Genomic DNA, 20,001 nt, shown 5'->3' on the forward strand with positions numbered 1-20,001 from the left:
TCCTTTCCCAACAGGCTTTATTTGATTACAGACGCGGATCTCCGGGTACACTGGAATGTGCTCTATCCCTAGGCCAGGAGCGCACAGGGTTACAAAAAGGGGGGCATCTCGGTCGGTCTAAATGTCACCATTCAACGAATTTAAGGAAAAAAAAAACCTCCTTGGGTCCTTGAACTACCCTCGACTCCATTTTAAAATCGTACAGACAAGCAACTCCCGAACACGACCGAGTTAGTTAACAGGATTTGTCGCCTACCCGGCCAGGGAAGGGCCCATCGCCCTCGGCGCTGCTGGCGGGGAGGCTGCAAACCGCCTTGGCAGAGGAGCCGCGGGGAGCGAGAAGGGCTCTGGGGAGTACAGTACAGGTTTTCAGGCGTTCTCAGGAGCTCGGCAGCAGCAGAGCTCGCCGGCGGCCAGCGAAGCCGTTAGAGACGGGCCCTGAGCCCCAGGGTGAGACGAGTTTGGAGGGACTCGGGTCTGCGCGGTGCGGGAGGAAGAACAGCTCGGGGACCGCACACACCGCAGCCGCGCTGCCCGCGCTCGCGTCAGCCCAGGGCTTCTGCAAACCCGCGCTTCCTTCTCCTGCGTCCCCAAGAGCTGAGAAAACACCCGTTTGGGGCAGGTCCCCATGCACAGGCTGAGTAACCATCTCCACAGCTGCTCGCACCACAGCAGGCAAAGCCTTCAGCCTCCCCACACACTCAAAGGGCCGCACAAAGGACATACAGCTGGTTCTAACCTCATTAAACTGGCCCCAAACCTGGCCCAAGATCAGCTGTGCAGACAGCGAGCCCGCGCACAGGACAGGCGCTCTGCACGCTCGCCCTGTGCCGCAGGGTCACTGTGCCACGGTGACAGCGGGAACCGTGCGGGGCCGGGGGAGCAAACCCCGAGTCCCTCCTCCCACCCCCCGCCTCTGAAACCGCGTCCAGCCGCTCTGCGTTCACCCGGGGAAGGGGCCGGAGCAGCCGGTGCCCCCGCGCACCGGATCGTAATGCCAACAGAAACCAGAGCTGAAGCCCGAGGAGAAATTAAACTGGCAGCACCAAGAAGGGGACAGCGTGCGACGCTTCCAAAAGGACGAGAACGATGTCTGGTGGGCTCTGGGCCCAAGCTCTGGTCGTCTTCGCGGAGAAGGGGATGTGTCGAACCCGGGTTCTCTGTGGAGATCTTGCTTTTCTGCCGGCTGGTCAAAATCTGCCAAAGGAATTTGTGGCCTTTCCCCCCAGGGCATGGCGATTCTCTGCCACAAGTGTCTGTGACGCAGGGACGCTGCACTCGGCAGGCAGAGCCACGCGTCGGAGCAGAGAGGGGGCTGCAGCCTTCCCCACCTTCGGAATAAACTTCGGCCTCTTTTTTTTTTTCTTTTTGTTAATTTAAAAATTTCTTCCTTTGCGATTCCCCACGGCTGGCGTTACAGGATTTCGTACTTGTCCACCAGGAAGGTGGTTTCGGTGGAAAACCTCACAGGGCTGTTCCCGTCTACCTGGGTCACTTTGGTAACCTGCAGAGACAAGAGGCAGAGTTAGTTCGGCACCGTCCGACGCCACAGCGGCCACGACAGAACCGACCCAGCGCTCCCATCCGTACCTGGATGTTACAGTAGTTCTTTTTGGAGACGAAGGAGACGTGCACCGGGAAGAAGTCGTTTGGCTGCCCCGTTATGTTGAACTCCAGGCTGCCGCTCTTGTTTTTGGCATCTATCACTGGCAGGCACCACTCGAGGAGGTTTCTCCGGCCGTCGTGGCGATACTCACCGTCAATCTCCCCAATCACCGGGGCGCCAACACCAGACCTAGAGCAACGGGAAGCCACGAGAGCTTCACTGTGGTGAGCTAAGGCAAAGCAGAGCAGGGAAGGAGCTGGCGGGACCCAAGCTGGCACTCGTTAGTGCCGCCTGGACGAGGAGCATTACTCACGGCAAGGGGATGGTGATGATCACGTCGTTCAGCTCCAGGCTCTCCTCCTGCAACTCGTACTCGATGTTGACATCGCAACTGTTCCCGCTCTCCGAGGGCCAGCAGTTAACTGTGGGCACAGAAACCGCCTGCTGAGCTACACGGGTTTCCTGCACAGAGCTCCCAAAAGCTGATGTGCTTTGAGAAGCGCAGCAGGGTCATCCCCAAGACATCCGGAGTTCGAGAAAAGATTTTTGTCCACTTCAAGGTGCCCCACTCCCGCTATCCCCGCTGCACGATGAGCAGGGGGCTGCTCCAGGCAGCCCGACGCGCGCTCGCACTCACTGGTGAGCGGGATGAAGGACTCCTCGGTGGTCTGCAGCCTCCACTTGAGCACGCCGACGTCACTGTTGATGGGGAATGACTTCTCCGGGTTCTTCAGGCCGATCTGCGACTCTGCGGTGAACAGCTTCTTGTCCACGTTGGGGTGAGTCTGCAAGGGGAACACAGGCCAGGCTTGCAACCACTGCACCAGGCTGCAGCAACGCGTGTCCCGCGCTGAGACACACGCAACAACCCTATCAGCTCCGAAAATCTCAAGGACCGTCCTCAAGACCCAGACCGGCCGCTTCTCTTGAAGAAAAATAAACCTAACGATGCTGGGAAGCACACCCTGAAACCACAAAAACACCAGTTCCCTCAGCAACCGTAACGCACCTGTGCATCAGGAGCCAAACTCGATTTAAACATGGAGGAGGGAGCAAAAGAGCATATCGAAGCAGCACAATCTCCAGGGATCAAGCAGGGCACACCAACAGAGAGGGAAGAACAGGAGGACGGAGCTATAAGAACCTCCCACGCCACTGCTGCTGACTGCCACCAAAGGCGCCAGCTCCAGGAACCGTCTCAGAGGCAGCAGCGACAAGGACACAAGTGACCCCGTGAGGAAACGGCTTTCTAGGCAATAAACTGATTCCTTCTTGGCACAGGAACTGAATTCTCGCGCTCCTGCTCAACAACTACAGCTCACACCACGCAAACGAGCCCCAAGTGACACACCTGACGCACCGGGCTGCTGCGCAGCCCAGCTGAGCTCGGCCGGCACGCCAACGCGTTACCGCGCAGATAAAGCGCCCGGGGCAGGGCGGGAAGGGCACGAGAGCCGATTTCTCAAGTGAACTTCAATCTCTCGAGTGTGAGCTGGCCCTGCATGCGCTGCAGCGACCACTCCCGCTTCAGCGCGTTTGCTGAGAGGGCTGGGACAGGAGCACAGCAAAAGCACGTCTGACAGCACGGACACAAACGGGCTTCACCTGCAGCTGCACGCCCCTCTTGTCTTCATTTTCTACGTGCAGGCGGATCCGGGCAAACTTCTCATCGGAAATGTGCAGCATGATCATGCCGTGCAGCTCCATGTTCTGCAGCCCTCCATCTCGGCCGCAAGTCAGGGAAATTTTCTCCTCTATTTTCATGTGCACACTAGACGGACAGAAAAAAAAGGGTGTGTATCTCAAGTCTTCCGCTTGGCATCTCACACATTAGCGATCGGCTCTTTGGCTGCTGTACTTTCCAAGATTTTGCCCACTAGCTTTAAAAATCCACAAGCCGAGCGAGCGCAGAAGACCCAAACAGCACGAAAAAGGCCTGTTCTGACAACTGAAAGGGAAGCACCACGTGCGTCGCCAAGAGAGCTGCTTCCAGAGCGAGGGCAGTACCCACCTCTCCATGTTAACAGGAGGAGCGAGAACCTTGGCCGCCTCCGTTGAGCGCTTGCCTACGGCAGTCATGATGTTTTCTCCTTCTGACTTCAGCTTGTCCACGAAGTTGTCCACCTCCTTCCCCTTGGCGCCCAGTTTCAAGGCTTTACTAGGACCTGAAGGCCTAAACAAGAGGTACAAGAAACCCCAAGTCAGCTCACGGCAACAGATTCCTCCTCCCTCAGTTCTCTCAGCGCCGTAACCCCAGGATCCCGACCACGCAGCCCATGTGCTCCCAACACACCCACCTGGCGGGCGCCGGCGCCACCTTGGGCTTCTCCGTCTCCACGATGGTCTCGGTGATCATGGTGGCCGCAGTGCTGCCGGCCATGGCCGAGCTGCCGAAGCCGCCGAAGCCCGGTGCCTTCTTGCCCTGCCTCTCCGCGTCCCGCCTGGCCTGCTGCAGCTCCTTGGCTTTGCGGCGCATCTCGGCTTTTGCTTCGCGTTCCTGCGTCTGAAGGAAGAGACAAGAGGCCAACAGAGCTTCGCTCTCAGTCTCGCTCTGCGCAGGAACTAAACGTGTTTGCTTATAAACTCTTTGCGTGGAAAAACGCAACAAGAGATGGGGGCTTAATTTACAGAAACAACGAATAACTTTATGCCCCCTGTGGAAGCTCGGGAACGCCGTCGTACAAAAGCAGCAGCGTCGCCCAGCCAGCCCGCTCACCTCTCGGACGGCCCGGAACACCTTCTCCTCGTGCGAGTCCATCTCGGTGAAGGTCCGAATTTGCGCCAGGTTGACATTCTCACGGTAGCCCAGGGCAACGATTTCATCGAAGGCAAAAATCAGGTCAAAGCAGTGCTCCGAGATCTCGTTCTCCTCCAGCGCCCGACAGTATTCGGGGATCTAGGCAGGGGAAAGCATTTCACAGGGGCATCCATAGACGAGCCCGTGCAAAGGTTTCCTTCCTGCTGCCCCCAGGCTCGCCGCTGCGCTGGACCCTCCACCAGAGCAGCGCTCCGCGGAGCTGCCTCTCACAACTTCACGCTGCTGATGAGCAAAAGGTGAAGTTCTGCTGCCATTAGTTTTTCTACACTAAAATACTTGCACAACCTCTTACGTTAACTGTGGCGCCAACTCAGGGGACACTGAGCACACTCTGAGGAAAGCGTGCTCCTGAACATCGTTCGCTTGCACGAAAGCCATTGGAGAAGCTCGCTGCTCAGATGAAGCAGCGCTGTACTGCTAACAGTCAAATACTCTAATATCACCTTATTTTTAGAATAATCTCGGGCGTGGTCTTAAGAATACAGAGCGTATTAAACGCTATAGTTACGACATCCCCGCTCTGGTCTGGCTATGTGAACCGTAACCACTGTTTTTTTACGTGTAGTTCAAAAACGCGACAGCAGCTCCCGAGCTGCCGCCCGGGTCAGAAGGGGCTCTGGAGCCCAGCGGCCGCTCACCACTCTGGAGAAGAGCCGCAGCGTCTCCAGGTCCTCCAGGATGTTGCTGTTCTTGGTGGTGATGAGCACCATGTAGAGCTTCTCCATGGGCTGGTAGACGTAGCGCACGCTCTCGGTCTCCACGAAGGTGTGCTGCTTGCCCGTGTTCATGAGCTTGGGGAAGGCGGCCAGCAGCCCCTCGACGCGGGTGCGCGTCATCTCCACGAACTGCCGCGACACGATGGCCTTGCCCGCCTTGGTGCACACGGCCGCTGCCAGCAGCACCTGCGGGAGGACGCGGGCGGCTGAGCGCCGCGCGGAACGGGGACCGGAGCGGCCCGGGGGCGCCGAGCTGTCGGTCAGCGCGGCCCCAGCCGACAGCCAAACGTGCGACACTTCTTCCCAGCGCCGCGTTTACGGTGAATCGGACATCGGCACCGATCAGAGCCCGCGAACGGCTCTTCTGGGCGGCGCAGCCTCCGCGCCAACGGGCCGTGTTCCCGCCCGCAGCGCACGGGCCCCTGGCGGCCCGGCTCCCCGGCTCTGCCGGCTGCTGCTGCCCGAGGCCCCGCGGCCGCCGCTCGCGGCTCGGGGCGGGAGGCAGCGCTGGGCACGGCGCACGGGCCGCTTCCCGGGCCGCCTCGGCGCGGCGTCCGGGACACCCGTCCCCGCCCGTTAACCGCGCTGCAGCGGCGCCGTGCGCGGAGCTCCGGCCGCCCAGCGCCTCCTGCCCGGCCCGGCCCCGACCCGCGGATCCCGCTCCCGGCCCGGAGAGCCGCGCCGCTGCGCCCGGGCCTGCCCGGCGGGGAGCCCCGCACCGGCCGAGGGCCGCGCCCGGGCCGCCACCCCCGCGCTCACCATGGCGGCGGCTCCGCTCCCGCTCGCTCCGCGGCCCTCGGGGACCCCACAAGATGGCGGCGCCGGAGCCACGTCCCCAGCCGGAAGCGGCGCCACGCACGGCGCGCGGGGCGGGGCCGGTGGCTCCGCCCTCCCGCTGGAGGGCGCGGAGGGGGGGCGAGCGGGCGCGTTGCCATGGCGACAGCGGCGCGGCGGGCGGGGCGGCATGGCGGCGCGGCGGGCGCCGGAGGTGAGCGGGCCGCGGGGCGCCGGGCCGGGCCGGCCGGGCCGCCGCCTCACCGCGCCGCTCTCCGCAGCCCCGCCTGGTCGACAACCAGCCGTACGACGAGAGCCTGGATCTGCCGGAGGCCGAGGAGGCGGGCGGCGCGGCGGAGAGGCCCCGCTCGCCGCGGGCGGGGGGCGCGGGCCAGGCCCGTGGCTCCCGCCGGCCGGGGCTGCTCGGGGCGGGCGGCGGCACGGCCGAGCGCAGCGGCGACGAGGAGGGCGGCGGCGGCCCGGTGGGTGAGGCGGTCCGGCCCGGTGGGTGCGGCGGTCCGGCCCGGTGGGTGAGGCGGCCCGGCCCGGTGGGTGCGGCGGCCCGGCCCGGTGGGTGCGGCGGTCCGGCCCGGTGGGTGAGGCGGCCCGGCCCGGTGGGTGCGGCCGCCCGCTGAGCCGGTCCCCGCGGCGCAGGGGGATCCCCGCGCCCGCTCCGCGCCCCCCGGCGCTCTCAGCGAGGACGAGGACGAGGACGATGACTCGGACGACGACTCGGAGGAGGATTCCTCGGAAAGCGACTCGGAGGACTCGCGGGAGCGCGGCGCCGCGCTGGACGGGTGAGCGGCGGCTCCACCTTCGCCTGTGCCCCCGCTGCCGGGAACGAGCAGCAGCGTCTCAAACCCGTCGGTTCTCTGATAATCCTCCTCCTCTCGTGCTCTGCTCAACCCCAGACCCATTTCTGACCCCCCGCTGTCTAACGCGCCCCCGTGCCGATCCCGGCTTTGACATCCCCTGCGCCACCTTCACAACCCCGAGCAGCTGCCCCTCGCTCCAGTGCCGGTTTTGGCCAGGACGCCCAGGGCAAAACGCGCCCCAGAAGTGCTTCTCATGGGTTTTTAAGGACTCACGGCGCAGCGTCTCTGCTCCCCCCACGGTGGTCTCACACAGCCGGGTCCCCGTTCCTGCTGCTGCAGAACCCGCCACACGTTGATCTTTTCCCACGTTCCTCTTCCTCTCTTTAGTGACTTTGATCTAGCAGACTACGACTACCTGCCTGTATCTTCTGAAATCAAAGAACTCTTTGAGTACATCAAGAGGTGAGCGGAGGGGGTTTTAGCCCCCTCCTAGCCCTCCTTTGTGCCACTTGCTGTGGGACGTTTCTCAGGACAGCGGGCAGTCACCCGCGGCCTGTCCCTGGTTTTTTTTCCAGGTACACTCCCAAAACGATCGAGATTGAGCACAAACTGCAGCCTTTCATCCCAGACTACATTCCTGCGGTTGGAGACATCGACGCGTTCCTGAAGGTGCGATCGCTGCAGACGCCGCTGTCGCTCCGCGCTGCAGCCCCGCAGCGCCAGGCGCGCCGAGGCTCCAGCGGGGCTGTGCGGGCTCTGCCCTGCCCTGCAGGCGCCGCGTCCCGACGGGAGGCCGGACAACCTGGGGCTGCTGGTGCTGGACGAGCCCTCGGCCAAGCAGTCGGACCCCACCGTGCTGGCCCTGTGGCTGACGGAGAACTCCAAGCAACACAACGTCACCGTGAGTCGGCGCTCGCCGTGTGCCGGCTGCGGCACAAACGCTGCATTTTACTCTTTGTTTTGTCTGCGCGACTGCAGTGCTACGGCACAAGTGGTAACTTGGCCTTGAGAGCAGAAAACACTGACCTTATTCTTTAAGCGGCAGCTTTAAGCTGCAGTGGCTCCAAGCCTTGCTTCAGGCCGGCCTCGGCGCAGACCTTGGGTCCGGTTCCCTCAGGTGGAGCTTTGTTTCCTTTTGGGGGTCAGGACCTGCTTTTACTCGGCGTTTTGTTTCCCAGCTGCTCTTCTCTCTGCAGAAATCGGTTGGCACAGTGAACTAGGAAAGAGGAAACGCGTCGTTAGTCGGGAGCGGACACGGGGTTCGCAAAAAGCCCCAAAACAGCACGAGGTGCTCCCAGGTTTATCTTTCTGTTTTTAGCAGCAGATAAAAGTGAAGAGCTTGGAGAACGCAGAGAAGAACCCCAAAGCCATCGAGAGCTGGATCGAGAGCATCAACGAGCTGCACCGCTGCAAACCTCCCGCCACAGTGCATTACAGCAGGTGGGCGCCGCGCCAGCGCTGCCGCGTTCGCTCAGGTCAGCAGGAGCAAACCCCGGAGCGCCAAGTAACGCCATCAAAACCCCTTCTGGAGGGCGAAGAGAAGCTGATTTCTGGGAAGGATGCTCTGTTTCCCTCTGCTCTCTTTCCTGAGGCCAGCTGGGTTATTTTCACAGCTGGCACACTGGGGCTTGTTTGGGGAAATCCGAATGTCCCATTTGCAGCGCAAACCCATTTCGGTTGCGTGTGATCCCGAAGTTTATGCTGCTTTTCTTCCCCGGCAGGCCCATGCCCGACATCGAGACCCTCATGCAGGAATGGTCGCCGGAGTTTGAGGAGCTCTTGGGGAAGGTACGCTGCCCGAGCGGTGAGCCATTCCCTCAGCGCGCGACAGAAACGTCTTCGCGAAGCGGGTCCCCGCTCGGCCGTGAGCTCCGTGCCCGCGGCCCCGGCAGGTTTGCTCCTGCGCACGTGTCTCCTCCGCTGAGACGGGGAGCAGCCCGATGCCCGAATTCGCGGCCGCTGCCCTCAGGCTGGCGCGGGAGCGCTGCTGACGGCCCCGTCTGCTCCAGGTCAGCCTCCCGAGCGCGGAGATGAGCTGCGGCCTGGCCGAGTACGTCGACATGGTCTGCGGTAAGCGGGGACTGTGCCGCGGGCTGCAGCCGCGCGGGGGTGCGCCCGGACGCCCTCACGCTCCTGCTCTGACCCGCAGCCGTCCTGGACATCCCTGTGCACAAGGGCCGGATCCAGCCCCTGCACGTCCTCTTCTCGCTCTACTCCGAGTTCAAGAACTCGCAGGTGAGCGGCTCCGGGCAGGAGCTCCGGGCAAAGCTGCTCTCCTGCGCCGGGCTTCCCGTGCCGCGGGGGTTTGGAAAGGGCCGGTGGCCCCAGCAAAGGGCTCCAAAGAACATTTTCTGAGCTTTGCCTTGCCCCAGTGCCTCAGCACCACACAGGAGCCTCCAACGTGCCACAAGGCTGGGAGGCCGCGTTGTTTAACAGTCCATAAACCTAGAAGGCTTTTCCCACCGCCGTCAGGGTGACCGCAGAGCTCACACGGGGCACGCGTGCGCTCTGACACGCGCCTGAGCTCTGATACACCACGGTCGTGTCTTTGCGCTAACGTGTCTCTCCCCGCAGCACTTCAAGCCGCTGGCCGATGGGGAGAAGGGCCGCAGCCCGCCGTCCAACCCTCCCGCGCCGCCGGCAGACGCGGAGCTGTTGAGCTTTGCCTGAAGCTTCACGTTAAGCCGCCCGCTCCTGGATCAGCGTCCGCTGCTGGACACCGAGATCCGCGCAGAGCAGCCTGCGCGGCCGCCCGGGGTTTGCAGACACTGCTGAGCTGTTCTGCGTTCCTAGAGTAGGACTTCACTCATCACAGTTACTACTAATAACGCCCTTTTTGACTTGTCCCTAAGCGGTTCTGCATTAAACCAGAATTCCCAACATCAGGGTCCCTGTGCCGCCGGTGCTGCAGCGCGGAGGCCCCTCGAGCACGTGGCACAAGTGCCGCATGGGGCAGGAATGAATTCTGTGCTCAGACGCAGCGCTGGGCTCCGCCCGCTCCGGGACCTCCACTCTCCTCTGCCCCCTTGCCCATTCTCAAGCTGCTGCCAAGGAGAAATAACTGGCGCGGCACCACACGGACGCTCAAGTGCTGTTTATTGCTGTTGGGCAGCCCTGCGGCCCGTGCTGCGCTGCCGCCCGCACAGCTGCGGTGGGGCGGGGAGGAAAATCAATAGTCTCATTTGTAAAGCGCACGGGCTACATAAAAACATGCCTTGGCTGTTTCTGCACAGCCGGGGGCTGGTGGGCGCCCGGCACCGCGGCTGCGCCTCTGCCAAGACGGGTACGTACCTGTGCCGGGCCGCCCCGGCTCGCGGGCGCCGCGCCTCACAGCCAGATCTCGTCACTGCTCACGCTGGGCACTTTGTAGATGCGCCCAGACGTGGGGAGCTGCACAAAACCTGCAGGACAAAGAGGACGCGTGGCTGTCACTCTGGGGCGGCCGCGGGTGCTGGTGTCCCTGCCGCACAGCGTTTTGGGTCGCTCGCCCGCCTGGGCCCTCTCACCGAGCACCAGGGAGTCCTGCAGCCCCAGCCGCGCGCTGCGCTCTTCCCCAGCGCCGGCTCCCGCGTCCCCGGGGGAAGCTGCGGGGAAGGAAAGGGGCAACATCAGGACACGTGGCCCCGCAGGTCCCTCTGCACCGGCACCTCGGGGTCTCACCTATGGGCTCCGGCGCGAGGTCGCCGAGGCGCAGGTCGGGCGGCAGGGACCGGCTCTGCCGGGGCAGACACGTGTCGCGATGGTGCTGGTAGCCGGAGCCGCGGCGCAGCGGGCCGCTCCCTCCCTCTGGCCCTGCACCTGCCACCGGCTTGGCGCGGCGGCACGCCAGCCCCGCGGCACACGAGCCCAGGGTCACCAGGGCGCTCAGCGCCAGGGCTGCTCCCACGGCGACGCCCAGGAGGGGCAGCTCCACACGGGCATCCAGCAGACCTGCGCAGGCAGCAGGGACCCTCAGCGCCCTGCACGGGGCTCCTGCTCCGTGCCCACCCCCCGGGACCTACCTGTGGGCAGGAGGGAGGCGGTGGTGACACCTGCGGTGGTGACGCTCGTGGTGGTGACACCCATGCTGTTGGCAGCACTGACAGAGAAGTTGGCGGCCACGCTGCTGAGGTGCACACGGAGAGAGTGGTTGGCCAGTCCCGGGTGGTGCGTGGTGCCCAGGAGGAGGAACTCGGAGGTGTTGGCCATCACTTGCCCGTCTGGGGCCACCCAGGTGATGCTGGCGGGCGGGTTGGCTTGCACCAGCACGAAGAGCAGCAGGAGGAGCCCGGTGCCCTCGGCCTCCTGGTAGCGGGCGTTTGCCTGCAGGATCTCCGGCTTATCTGAGCAACAAACGGGCAGTGAGATGGGTGGAGGGACGGGGGCGGCGACGCCAGGAGCAGGATTTGTCTCCCCAGGAGCACGCGACAGGCACGCCTGCACAGGACTGGTGAGATGCCGTCCTGCTCGGGCTGTGAGGGACACGGGTCAAAGTCCTGCTCAGAGCCCCACGCGCCCTCCCCGCGCCTCTGGCCGGTGCCGCAGACCTTACACTGCACGTCGAGGAGGACGGAGGCGTCGCGCTTCTCCCCAGAGGCCACGTCCATCAGGGAGCAGCTGAGCTGGCGGTCGCTGCGCCGGGCGGTGAGGGTGATGGTGCTGGTGGCATCGGTGGCCGAACAGTTCGCCTCCTGCCTCTGGCCGTCGAGGTACCACAGAAGCGCGGCACCGGGGGCCGGCCGGGGGGCCTGGCAGGTGAAGCTGCGGCTCTCGCCCTCCCGCAGCGTGCACAGTGCCAGCGCCTGCCCATCGATGGTGGGGCCCGGCTCCCCCAGCCCTGCCGGAGAGCCTGTGGCGGGTCGGTGCTGCAGCGGGTGCTGCTGCCAGAGCTGCGTGCCAGACCCCACCGCAGCCTCACCTGCTGAGCAGAGCACCAGGAGGCTGAGCAGCAGCAGCTGGCGGGCAAGGGCAGCCCCCGGGCAGCCCCCGGGACAGCCCATGGCACAGCACCGCGCTCAGTGCTACGAGAGAGGCAGCTGGAGCCGGGACACGGTGCTGTCCCCACACTGGGCCCCTGGCGTCCCAGCAGGCAGCCGGGCCGGAGGATGCGGCCAGGCTGCCCCTTACCTGCAGCATCGCCGCTGCCGCATCCAGCCCGGCCGCAGTGCGGCTCTGCACGGGGCCCGGCACGCGGGGCTGTGCGTGCGGCGCAGGGGCGGTCCCGGCACGGCCGCGAGCATCCCTGGCCCCGCAGCCGCCATCCCCGAGCAGGCCGGTGGCGCCTGAGCCGCGGTGGGTCAGCACCGCCACCCTGGCGGCCCTGAGCGTGGCCAGAGACCCCCGGGCAGGGCGGGGATGGACGTCCCTGTGCCCGCACCTCCCCTCCTCAGCTCCGCACCCTGCTCAGCCCATGGCCCGCGCGCGCGGGAATCGCGCCGTAACCGGAGAAATGCTGCAAGCAGAGCCCGAGCACCAGGGACACAGGGAGGTTTATTGGGGGTGGAGCAGAGCCCAGACAAAGCCAAAGCGCTTCCGTGCTCCCCGTCCCCCGCGCGCCAGCCGGCGGCTGCCCGGCCCCTGCGCGCCTCACTCGCTGCCGGTGCCGCTGGGGTTGCGCAGCCGCCCCAGCATCTGGCCGAGCATCTGGTTGCAGAGCGCGGAGTAGGGGTTGAGCAGCACCAGCTGCCGCCGGGCGAAGGGGCTGCCCAGCCGCGCCGCCTGCTCCCAGTCGCGCCGGGCGTCCTCCTGGCGCCCCTGCAGCCGGTGGATCAGCCCGCGCTGCACGAAGCTCTGGCAGGCGGCGCGGCCGCGGCCCCGGCTCAGGCGAATGGCCGTGTCCAGGTCCCGCAGGGCTCCTGGCCGGGACAGAGGGGTCAGGGGGGTTGGGGGTACTGAGGGGGGTCGCGGGACCACCCATGACCCAACCGCCACGGCACCGCTCACCTGTCACGTCCCCGCAGAGCCGCAGGGCCTGTGCGCGGTTGTTGTAGCCCGAGGCGCGCTCGGGCAGCAGCCGGATGGCCTCACCAAACCGCTCCAGCGCCACGCTCACGTCCCCCGACTCGGCGGCAGAAACCCCCTGCAACTCCAGGTCCCGGACCTGCTCCAGCAGCGCCGGCGCGAACGGCTCCTCTGCAGAGGCACGAAGAGGAGCCCGTGGCCACACCGCGACCCCCGGCAGCGGAACCCCCTCCCCTGCCCGCGTGTCCCGACACCCGCGCGGCACCACCTCACCTTCGTCCTCCTGGGTGTCCTGGTCCTGGTCCGGCGCGGGGACGTCCCCGAGCGGGCTGTCGGGGTTGAGGATGGCGCGCAGCACGGCCCTGTCGTTCGCCGTGGCCATGGTGGCCCCTGCGCCGCGACCCCGCGGCCTCGCTGGTTAATGTTCACCAGCCGCTCGGCCCGTCCCCACCCGCGGCCTCCCAAGGTGACCCCGCCGCGCTGCCCGGCGCCCCCACGTCCCGCGGCTCCAGGGGACACGGGAAGCAGCTTCTCCCCCTCAAGAAGAAGCCAAGAGCAGCCCTCTGCAGCAATAAACTTGACATGTTTATTAATTAAACTATCACTTAAATAAAAAAAAGTGCATAGAAAATAAACATGTTTAAAAACTCCTTTGTTTTTTTTGTGTTTTTTCTTTTTTTTACAACTATTTACACGTTTTTACATTCAGTCTCTGCGGAGCTTTCAGCATTTGTTGAACGGTTGAGTATTTCCTTCTTCCTGTGACAGGAGTCAATTAACACTGATGCACTTAGACACGGTTCCTCTTTTTTAAAAAAAACAACAACCAGAAGCTCGGAAGAACACAAGAAAAAAAGAAGAGATTTGTTATACATGATAAGTTGCCAAGAAATGCATTTCTAGAACAAAACCTTGCCTTGCTGAGCTTTTTTTTTTTCCTTTTTTTTTTTTTTGAAACAATTACTCACCTACCTGTATTTACTAAAGAGACTGTAAAGTTCAATAAAAGAAACACCACAAGTATAGTTGTCGGTTGAAAGACGAAGCTACTGCACCTCGTAAGGAGACCAGAAAGCACAGAGCACGCTGCTGCCCCACACGCAGGTGGTTCCCGACACTCAGGACCGGGCGAGGGCAGCGGGAGGAAACGGAGCGGCCGGGACGGGGGGGCCGGGGCCGCGAGCCCCCCGGCCGGCGGGAGCGGCGGGAACACAATCCTTAGCTATAGTGTTAGAGAAGTAAAAGCCGTGGACCGATACTGAACGAGGCTGCATTACACGGTGCGTCACTACATTAGTTCCTATATATATCGTATTTATAGCTATAAAACCCTTGCGAGTGGAGCAGTAGTATGGGGTGAGTGGCATGATTCTGCACAACGACCGTCTCGCCCAAGAACCTGGTATTGCTTGGAAACGAAAGGAAACCAGACAGAAAAGATACCCAGCCCTTTGCAATGACCCGCTTTTCCTTTAGAAAACAACACGTCGCTTTGTACAAAGAAAAATAAACGCCCTAAGGTTCCTTTTTTTTTCAGTATTTTCAGATACCATGATCTGCGTCAGTCCTTATAAAATATACATTCATGCGCGGGGACGCCGCGCGCCCCACGTCCCCCGGCCCCGCCGCGGCTTCCCGGGTACGGACAGTGTCAGCGGCCGCCACGGCCATAGCAGCAAAGCGGACAGACGGCCGGACCGCGGGCCGGGCCCGACCTCCGACCGCGGCCGGGGGGACGCGGCGCCGCGGGCGGGAGCGGCCGCTCGGGACGCCGGGGCAGCCGCAGGGGGCCGAGGGGCCGAGCGCGGCGCGCGGGGCTCCGCGGGTGTGTGCGTTCCCAAACTGTCAGTGCATCAAGTCAGTAACAAACGCGGCGGCGCCTGGACGTGTCTGTCAACGGCTGTCGCCGGGGATCGCCGCGCAGTGCAATAACGAGAGGAAAGCGGGCGCCCCGCCCCCCATGCCGTGCGTCCTCCCCGGCTCAGGGTGCGGGTTCGGCTGCCCCACGCGAGCCCAGGGGAGCCAAAAGCAGCGCCCGGGGTGGGCTCCGTGCCGGTTTTCCTCCCGCGGCGCGGGCAGGGCGCGGGCAGCCCCTCCGACACAGCCAAACGCCGCCCGCGCCGGGCAGCTCCCCCTCCCGCCCCCATCCTGACGGGTACACAAAGTTTAAGGTCCAGCCAAACCTCCCGGAAACAGTTACTGAAGTCAAAAAGGCAGAACGAGAGTTAAAAAAACAAAACACCCAAAGGAAAACCAAACCAAAACTAAAGTGTACCCCTCTCTGGAGAAAGGACCAGACTGTCCAGCCAGGTATTTCCTATAACCGTCCTATGAAAATAAAAAAAACATTAAAAAGAGATTCTCTTAAATTAGGATAATACCACTGTTTAAAAAGCCTCGTCATAAGTGCTTTCCCCTATGAAGTGCTTCTCATAGAAAAATATACAAAATATATTTACATTTATAAAACCTTAAATACTAAACTGTAAACAGAACCGAGTAAAACCCAACGTCGCCGCGTGTCAGGTGGGGGCTGCTCTGCTGCTGCTGCGCGGGGCCGGGGCAGCGGGAGGAGGGTCCGCGCCGCTCCCGCTGCCCGGCGGGTCCATCGCCGCGAACCCGCCGGTTCCAGCCCGCTGTGCGTTTCCCACGCGTTCCTGGCCGCGCGGCTCCTCCGCCCGCCCTGCGCTCGCTAAGTGTTCTGCAGACGCGAGGAACCGCAGGCACGCTGGCCGGAGGGGCCGCCCCTCTCCCGGGAGGAAAGCCGGCTAACCACGGCGCTACCGAACCTCTGCCACGGCCCTCGCGCCACGAGAACCACGCGGCCGGTGCTCTGCGCCGCGGGACAGAGGGACAGGACCTGCCGCTGCTCCCGCACGCCCAGCTGACCGCCCCTGCCCCCTCGTCAGCCCCGCGCCAAGAAACAAACACTGGGGAAACGAGAACGGCGAAAACCATCACACCGGGGATCTCCCGCAGGGGCCCAAGCCTTCGGCGAGGGGAAGCGTGCGAGACATGGAGATGTGGCCTCTGACAGAGAACCGGCGGCCAGCCTGTCCCCGAGCCCAGCCCGTCCCTGCTGCCACCTCCCGTCCCCTCCGCGCGGCCGGGGGGATGCGCTCGAGCTTTGCTCGCCCCTGTCCCCCTGGGCTCGCCCACAGCCGAGGGAAGTTCTAGTTTAAAAACTTCCTGCACTTCTTGGCGCCGCAGTTACAGGGCAGCTTGTTGCTGGCGTCCTCGATGGGGAACTTGTAGTCGTAGGTGAGCTCCTCCCCACGGTAGATCTTGCGCATGGCGAAGATGACGATGTGCTTCTGGCCGTCGATGTTGATGACGCGGGAGTAGCAGTTGGGCTCGCAGGAGTGGTTGATGAAGCGCGCCGCGTTCCCGTGCATGGTGGCGTCCACCACCTCCGAGTCGTCGATGCGGAACATGTAGCAGCCGATGCCCTGCGCGGGGAGGGCGGGAGGAGACGCCGGTCAGGGAGGCACTCGACACCGCCACAGGGCAACCCTTCGGACACTCGCACCCCCTCTTCACTCGCCTTCCTAAGCTCAGCCTTGAATCAGTTCATCCCCTGGCTCTTTGCAACGCTAAGCGTGGACTGAGACCCTTCCCAGCCCACAGAAGATAAGAAGCGCCTCTAGAGCTCCAGCAAGAACGAAAATATCCCCAGAAGTCAGTAATCCCAACTCGTGATGTTCCATCACCCGGCCTAAGCCTGTCCTACCTTCAGAGCCACTGCCCAGTCCTGCCCCAGTCTGTAAGAGCTTCTGCAAAAGCCCACGACTCACCTTACTGTCGTAGTATTTCTCCCGTTTGTCAGTGAGGATGGAGCGAATGACATTGCCTGAATATTCGATCACCATCTCACCTGCATCGATGTTCCTTTTGCAGAACAGCCCCCTGCCGTGGATGGGAGACCTGGAAAAGGCAAACGAATCTTTCAAACGACACGAGCAAAACTCAGAAGCACAGGATTGCCAACCGTGCAGAAAACTTCATTACACAGCTCCATATAACATAATGCCAACAAGAACAGCACTAGATCTCTCCTGCCCACTTTTCCCCTCCATTTTGCTGTCTGATTTCATTGAAGGTTGCGCGTTTTTACCTTCCTCTGCCCCAGGGGAAAACGTACCTGTAGACACCAACTGCCTCCTTGGAGGTCTTCTTCAAGTGTCGGAAGCGCATGGGCATCGGCAGATCCATACTGGTTGCCCTCCTAGAACAGAGAGACCTTTCTTTGAGAGCCCATGCCATAGATTATGTGGGATATTTCCTAAGATAGAATAATTTAGACGCTGTGACACTGCAGCCTACTGAGAACACAATCAAAATTAATTTAGTGTTCTTATATGTGTACATAAAATGTCATTTCCCCTCTGTTCTGCTCAAATTCTCCTCAGGCTGACGTGAGCAAGGAGAAGAAGGTTCAAAGGCAGACTGGCTGGGCGCTCACCTGCAGCATCTCAAAGATCGCAACCGTAACTAAGCCTGATCAGCTCGTTTTAGCGCCACAGCGCTACCTTCCCCAGTGAACCACCAAACCCTGCTGCATACCGGGCTGATTTCAGCTGCACTTCTTCCTCTTCCTCGTCATTTGGGTTGTATTCGGGTGGCTGTCGGTGTTTAGAAGCCAAGAAGTTAAACATATCAAACGCAGACTTCCTGCGATTTAAAGAGAGAAAAGAAGTCTGCTTTACTGACTGCAAATCAACACGGGGTTGCCGCACAGTTTGAAGTGTTCACTGCTTTCCACATTCCCCAGCCTCCCACGCCTCAGGATAGCACCGCAGTCTCTGAGCACTGCAAATAAAACCACTGGCCAGGAACCTTTGTTAAACAAAGCAACTGTCAGTAAAGCGGCCCACAAAAATGTGCAGACTGGGAAGATGCAATATAACCGATTTACATGCCAAAGTTGCTAGTGTTCCTTTTCAACTGAGAGCTTTAGAGCTGCAGAGAGTTATTAACGGAGCAAAGGGGCCGTTAACGCAGCGCTTGCCTCAGGTGCACTTCAGCCCGCGCAGAGCCGTGCGGGTTCAGCGGGGGCTCGTTGGCCTCCTCCGGCTTGTGGAACCGGAACTTGTAGTTGCGGCAGTGCTTCGCGCCGTACAGCTGCTCGACCAGGAACACGACGGTGTCGTGGATAATCCCCAGCATCCGCAAACCGTTCACACCTGGAACACGGAACACAGCACGACAAACGTGAACTAACGGCCAGCGCAGACTTGGAGCGGGAGGAAACTGCAGCGTGCGAAATACAAATCCTGTGCCGATTTTCACAGAATTAGCTGCCTCCTTCCCCGCAAGAGTTTCCAGTCCTTTCACGGGAAGACGCTGTCCTCCACAAAGCAGCCAGCAGCTGAGCTGACGCCGTGCGCGCCCGTTACCTGCGAAGGACAGCTGCTTCAGGCGCGCGTTGGAACGGGCCTCCTGCACCTTGTCCGTCAGCGACTTCCAGGCATCTGCGGTCACACAAACAGAGGGCACGGTGAGCGAGGATCGGGGTGCCCAGGGCTGCCAAAGCGGCTGTCCCTGTGCCGCTTGCTCTGCCAAACCTTGTCGGGCTTGCACTGAAACCACACAGTGCTGGCAGAGTCCTGTGCCCCTGGGCAGGACACTGTTTGCCAACAAAATGCCCACATTGACATGAGCTAACCGGAGGATGTGAAGTCTGCACCCTTTCATGGGCCATAAACCCAGATCCTCAGGTCAAATGGCTTCCACCCTCTCCAAAATTCAGTTTGGCACAAAGGGAAGTGTCTCCAGCAACTGGTCTGGATGAAAACCATAGTTCTGATCCACACTGACTATTTCTTGACAAAAACGGTTCAACATCATCGGTCAATTGATAAAACAGAATCGGACAATGACTAAAAAAACCAACCACCAGATCGTCAATGGAATCCAGACACTGCTGGGAACCAGGACTGCTCTAGGGCCGCAAAGCAGGAGGGTTTGTGGTGTGGGTTTTATTTGTTTCGTTTTAGATCCATAAAAAAAGCAACTAACAGATCAAACCAGGACAAGTCAAACCGCACTGTTCTCACCTTCGATGCTTTCTGCGCAGATCTGAAAACCATCGTCACTAGAGATCTCAAAAACCAAACCTTTCTTTGGTTTCTTCTCACCAAGACACTCTTTCCTCTTTTGCTCTTGCTGAAGCCAAAACATGAGTGGGGAGCTGAAAGTGCTCTCCTCTTCCTCGAGAGCTTTTGAGCCTGGAAAAGACAGAAGCACAAAGATGGAAACTGGGTAGAATGGTGTTTTTTCCACAACTGAAAATTACCTACTAACTTGCTTTTTGACCAGTAAATCTGTCAGAGGAAAAACTCTAGACAGAGTTGTAGCAAGAGCGTGAAATCTCAAGTGCTGAAATCTGCACAAACTAAAAATAGGCAACTATTTGTGCAAGATCTATGAATAGCAAACAAACCTTTCCTCCTTGCAAAGCAAGAGTAACGGCAAGCTCTGAGAGCTTTCCTGAGAGAGCCAGACACACGAACACCAGAACTTCAAGGTGCTAACTACCTGGCCCTGGAGAAGCCCAAGACTCGGTGCTTTTGAAGAAGCGGCATACCTGCATTCTCCTGCTCACGTGCCGGGTTCTGCGGTGACTGAGGCTCTGGCAGAGCCGCCGTTTGCCTTGGGAGGGAACAGGAAGAAAACGCTTAACAACCTCCCTCCTTTTGTCACCAGCCCTGAACACTCACCTACACAATCTGGGACCCAGACAGAGGTACAAGAACCCTTTTCCAGATCAAATGCTCTAACAGCAGCTCAACTGGAAACAAACAGGTAAAACGATTCTACTCAGCAGCGGCTAGTTTTGAGGCATTGGTCAGCCTGTGGGTAGCAGCGCGTACGATCCCCCACAGCTGTATGAGGAGGCTCGTTCTCGGCAGGCAGCAAAGCTTCCCCGGGCTACAGGCAACGCAATTTAAAACACGGCTCCATATCCCAACTGCCTGTGAACGCCCATTCCAGACTGAAAGCTCCCAAGATATTCAAATTAGCAAAGCAAGACTTCTCACGTTCTCTATGTAACTTCCCTTAAGCTCAAGCGAGCAGAACCTGACAGAAAGGTCTGCCCAGTGCTTACCCTGCAGACTGGCCACACTGCTGCTGTGACGGCTGATCGACGCCTGCTGCATCCTGCGCATCTGCCTTGGCAGCAGGAGCCCTGCAACGAAAGATTCAGGAACATTCACAATGCCCGCCGAGCCGTAGGTGCCACGAGCCAGACTGGAAGCAGGAACAGATCCACGCGGAGCTGCCACGAGCGATTCAGCAGAACCACCGGAGCGGCAACAACTGCTCCGAAGA

General features: G+C 61.2%; 5 protein-coding genes across 9 annotated transcripts in view; 1 reads left to right on the forward strand and 4 right to left on the reverse strand.

The window, feature by feature from the left end:
* Positions 1–6,058, reverse strand: ARCN1 (archain 1). Its single transcript, XM_065040117.1, has 10 exons — positions 5,900–6,058; positions 5,063–5,326; positions 4,323–4,502; positions 3,904–4,109; positions 3,618–3,779; positions 3,212–3,377; positions 2,244–2,391; positions 1,920–2,028; positions 1,591–1,795; positions 1–1,504 (listed from the first exon to the last, which is right to left on the reverse strand). The coding sequence occupies exons 1-10, from the start codon at positions 5,900–5,902 to the stop codon at positions 1,415–1,417; spliced, it is 1,533 nt and encodes a 510-aa protein (XP_064896189.1). The 5' UTR covers positions 5,903–6,058; the 3' UTR covers positions 1–1,414.
* Positions 6,059–6,104: 46 nt separating this feature from the next.
* IFT46 (intraflagellar transport 46) lies at positions 6,105–9,611 on the forward strand. The gene is made up of 11 exons (XM_065040018.1): positions 6,105–6,128; positions 6,196–6,396; positions 6,569–6,711; positions 7,117–7,191; positions 7,305–7,398; positions 7,502–7,630; positions 8,048–8,169; positions 8,451–8,517; positions 8,739–8,799; positions 8,879–8,964; positions 9,304–9,611. Exons 1-11 carry the CDS (start codon positions 6,105–6,107, stop codon positions 9,397–9,399), a joined length of 1,098 nt encoding a protein of 365 aa, XP_064896090.1. The 3' UTR covers positions 9,400–9,611.
* Positions 9,612–9,808: 197 nt separating this feature from the next.
* TMEM25 (transmembrane protein 25) lies at positions 9,809–12,024 on the reverse strand. Of its 2 annotated transcripts, none has more exons than XM_065040116.1 (5): positions 11,261–12,024; positions 10,731–11,051; positions 10,390–10,659; positions 10,236–10,313; positions 9,809–10,130 (listed from the first exon to the last, which is right to left on the reverse strand). In XM_065040116.1, the coding sequence occupies exons 1-5, from the start codon at positions 11,706–11,708 to the stop codon at positions 10,057–10,059; spliced, it is 1,191 nt and encodes a 396-aa protein (XP_064896188.1). In that variant the 5' UTR covers positions 11,709–12,024; the 3' UTR covers positions 9,809–10,056. The 2 variants fall into 2 exon arrangements, with proteins under 2 accessions (XP_064896188.1, XP_064896187.1); XM_065040115.1 differs by having other exon boundaries at positions 10,731–11,180.
* Positions 12,025–12,180: 156 nt separating this feature from the next.
* TTC36 (tetratricopeptide repeat domain 36) lies at positions 12,181–13,192 on the reverse strand. 2 transcript variants are annotated; one of them, XM_065040135.1, is made up of 3 exons: positions 12,943–13,192; positions 12,652–12,840; positions 12,181–12,563 (listed from the first exon to the last, which is right to left on the reverse strand). In XM_065040135.1, exons 1-3 carry the CDS (start codon positions 13,049–13,051, stop codon positions 12,295–12,297), a joined length of 567 nt encoding a protein of 188 aa, XP_064896207.1. In that variant the 5' UTR covers positions 13,052–13,192; the 3' UTR covers positions 12,181–12,294. The 2 variants fall into 2 exon arrangements, with proteins under 2 accessions (XP_064896207.1, XP_064896206.1); XM_065040134.1 differs by having other exon boundaries at positions 12,652–13,077.
* A 41-nt stretch (positions 13,193–13,233) lies between these two features.
* Positions 13,234–20,001, reverse strand: part of KMT2A (lysine methyltransferase 2A) — a 36,665-nt gene continuing 29,897 nt past the window's right edge. For all 3 annotated transcript variants that reach the window (XM_065040035.1, XM_065040034.1, XM_065040033.1), the window contains exons 28-36: positions 19,778–19,858; positions 19,256–19,320; positions 18,726–18,896; positions 18,066–18,140; positions 17,678–17,852; positions 17,233–17,340; positions 16,811–16,894; positions 16,464–16,593; positions 13,234–16,118 (exon numbers count right to left, since the gene is read on the reverse strand). In XM_065040035.1, coding sequence (XP_064896107.1) covers positions 15,843–16,118; positions 16,464–16,593; positions 16,811–16,894; positions 17,233–17,340; positions 17,678–17,852; positions 18,066–18,140; positions 18,726–18,896; positions 19,256–19,320; positions 19,778–19,858 — 1,165 coding nt within the window. In that variant the 3' untranslated portion in view covers positions 13,234–15,842. The remainder of the gene's footprint in view (positions 16,119–16,463; positions 16,594–16,810; positions 16,895–17,232; positions 17,341–17,677; positions 17,853–18,065; positions 18,141–18,725; positions 18,897–19,255; positions 19,321–19,777; positions 19,859–20,001) is intronic.

Source organism: Columba livia, chromosome 24, assembly GCF_036013475.1.
Source record: "Columba livia isolate bColLiv1 breed racing homer chromosome 24, bColLiv1.pat.W.v2, whole genome shotgun sequence".
Lineage (NCBI taxonomy): Eukaryota > Metazoa > Chordata > Aves > Columbiformes > Columbidae > Columba > Columba livia.

What these genes read in the sequence shown, in the direction of transcription:
- ARCN1 (XM_065040117.1), bottom strand. An exon ending in TGTTCCGGGCCGTCCGAGAG is followed by an intron (nt 4,110 to 4,322) that starts GTGAGCGGGCTG and finishes CTCTTCCTTCAG; the next exon opens with ACGCAGGAACGCGAAGCAAA. An exon ending in CCTCCTGTTAACATGGAGAG is followed by an intron (nt 3,378 to 3,617) that starts GTGGGTACTGCC and finishes CTGTCCGTCTAG; the next exon opens with TGTGCACATGAAAATAGAGG.
- IFT46 (XM_065040018.1), top strand. Translation starts at nt 6,105, where the DNA reads ATGGCGGCGCGGCGGGCGCCGGAG. An exon ending in CGGCGCGGCGGGCGCCGGAG is followed by an intron (nt 6,129 to 6,195) that starts GTGAGCGGGCCG and finishes CGCTCTCCGCAG; the next exon opens with CCCCGCCTGGTCGACAACCA. An exon ending in TTGAGGAGCTCTTGGGGAAG is followed by an intron (nt 8,518 to 8,738) that starts GTACGCTGCCCG and finishes CGTCTGCTCCAG; the next exon opens with GTCAGCCTCCCGAGCGCGGA.
- TMEM25 (XM_065040115.1), bottom strand. Translation starts at nt 11,708, where the DNA reads ATGGGCTGTCCCGGGGGCTGCCCGGGGGCTGCCCTTGCCCGCCAGCTG. An exon ending in CGTCCTCCTCGACGTGCAGT is followed by an intron (nt 11,181 to 11,260) that starts GTAAGGTCTGCG and finishes TGTCCCTCACAG; the next exon opens with CCCGAGCAGGACGGCATCTC. An exon ending in GCAGGACTCCCTGGTGCTCG is followed by an intron (nt 10,131 to 10,235) that starts GTGAGAGGGCCC and finishes TTTGTCCTGCAG; the next exon opens with GTTTTGTGCAGCTCCCCACG.
- TTC36 (XM_065040134.1), bottom strand. Translation starts at nt 13,051, where the DNA reads ATGGCCACGGCGAACGACAGGGCCGTGCTGCGCGCCATCCTCAACCCC. An exon ending in GCTCTGCGGGGACGTGACAG is followed by an intron (nt 12,564 to 12,651) that starts GTGAGCGGTGCC and finishes TGTCCCGGCCAG; the next exon opens with GAGCCCTGCGGGACCTGGAC.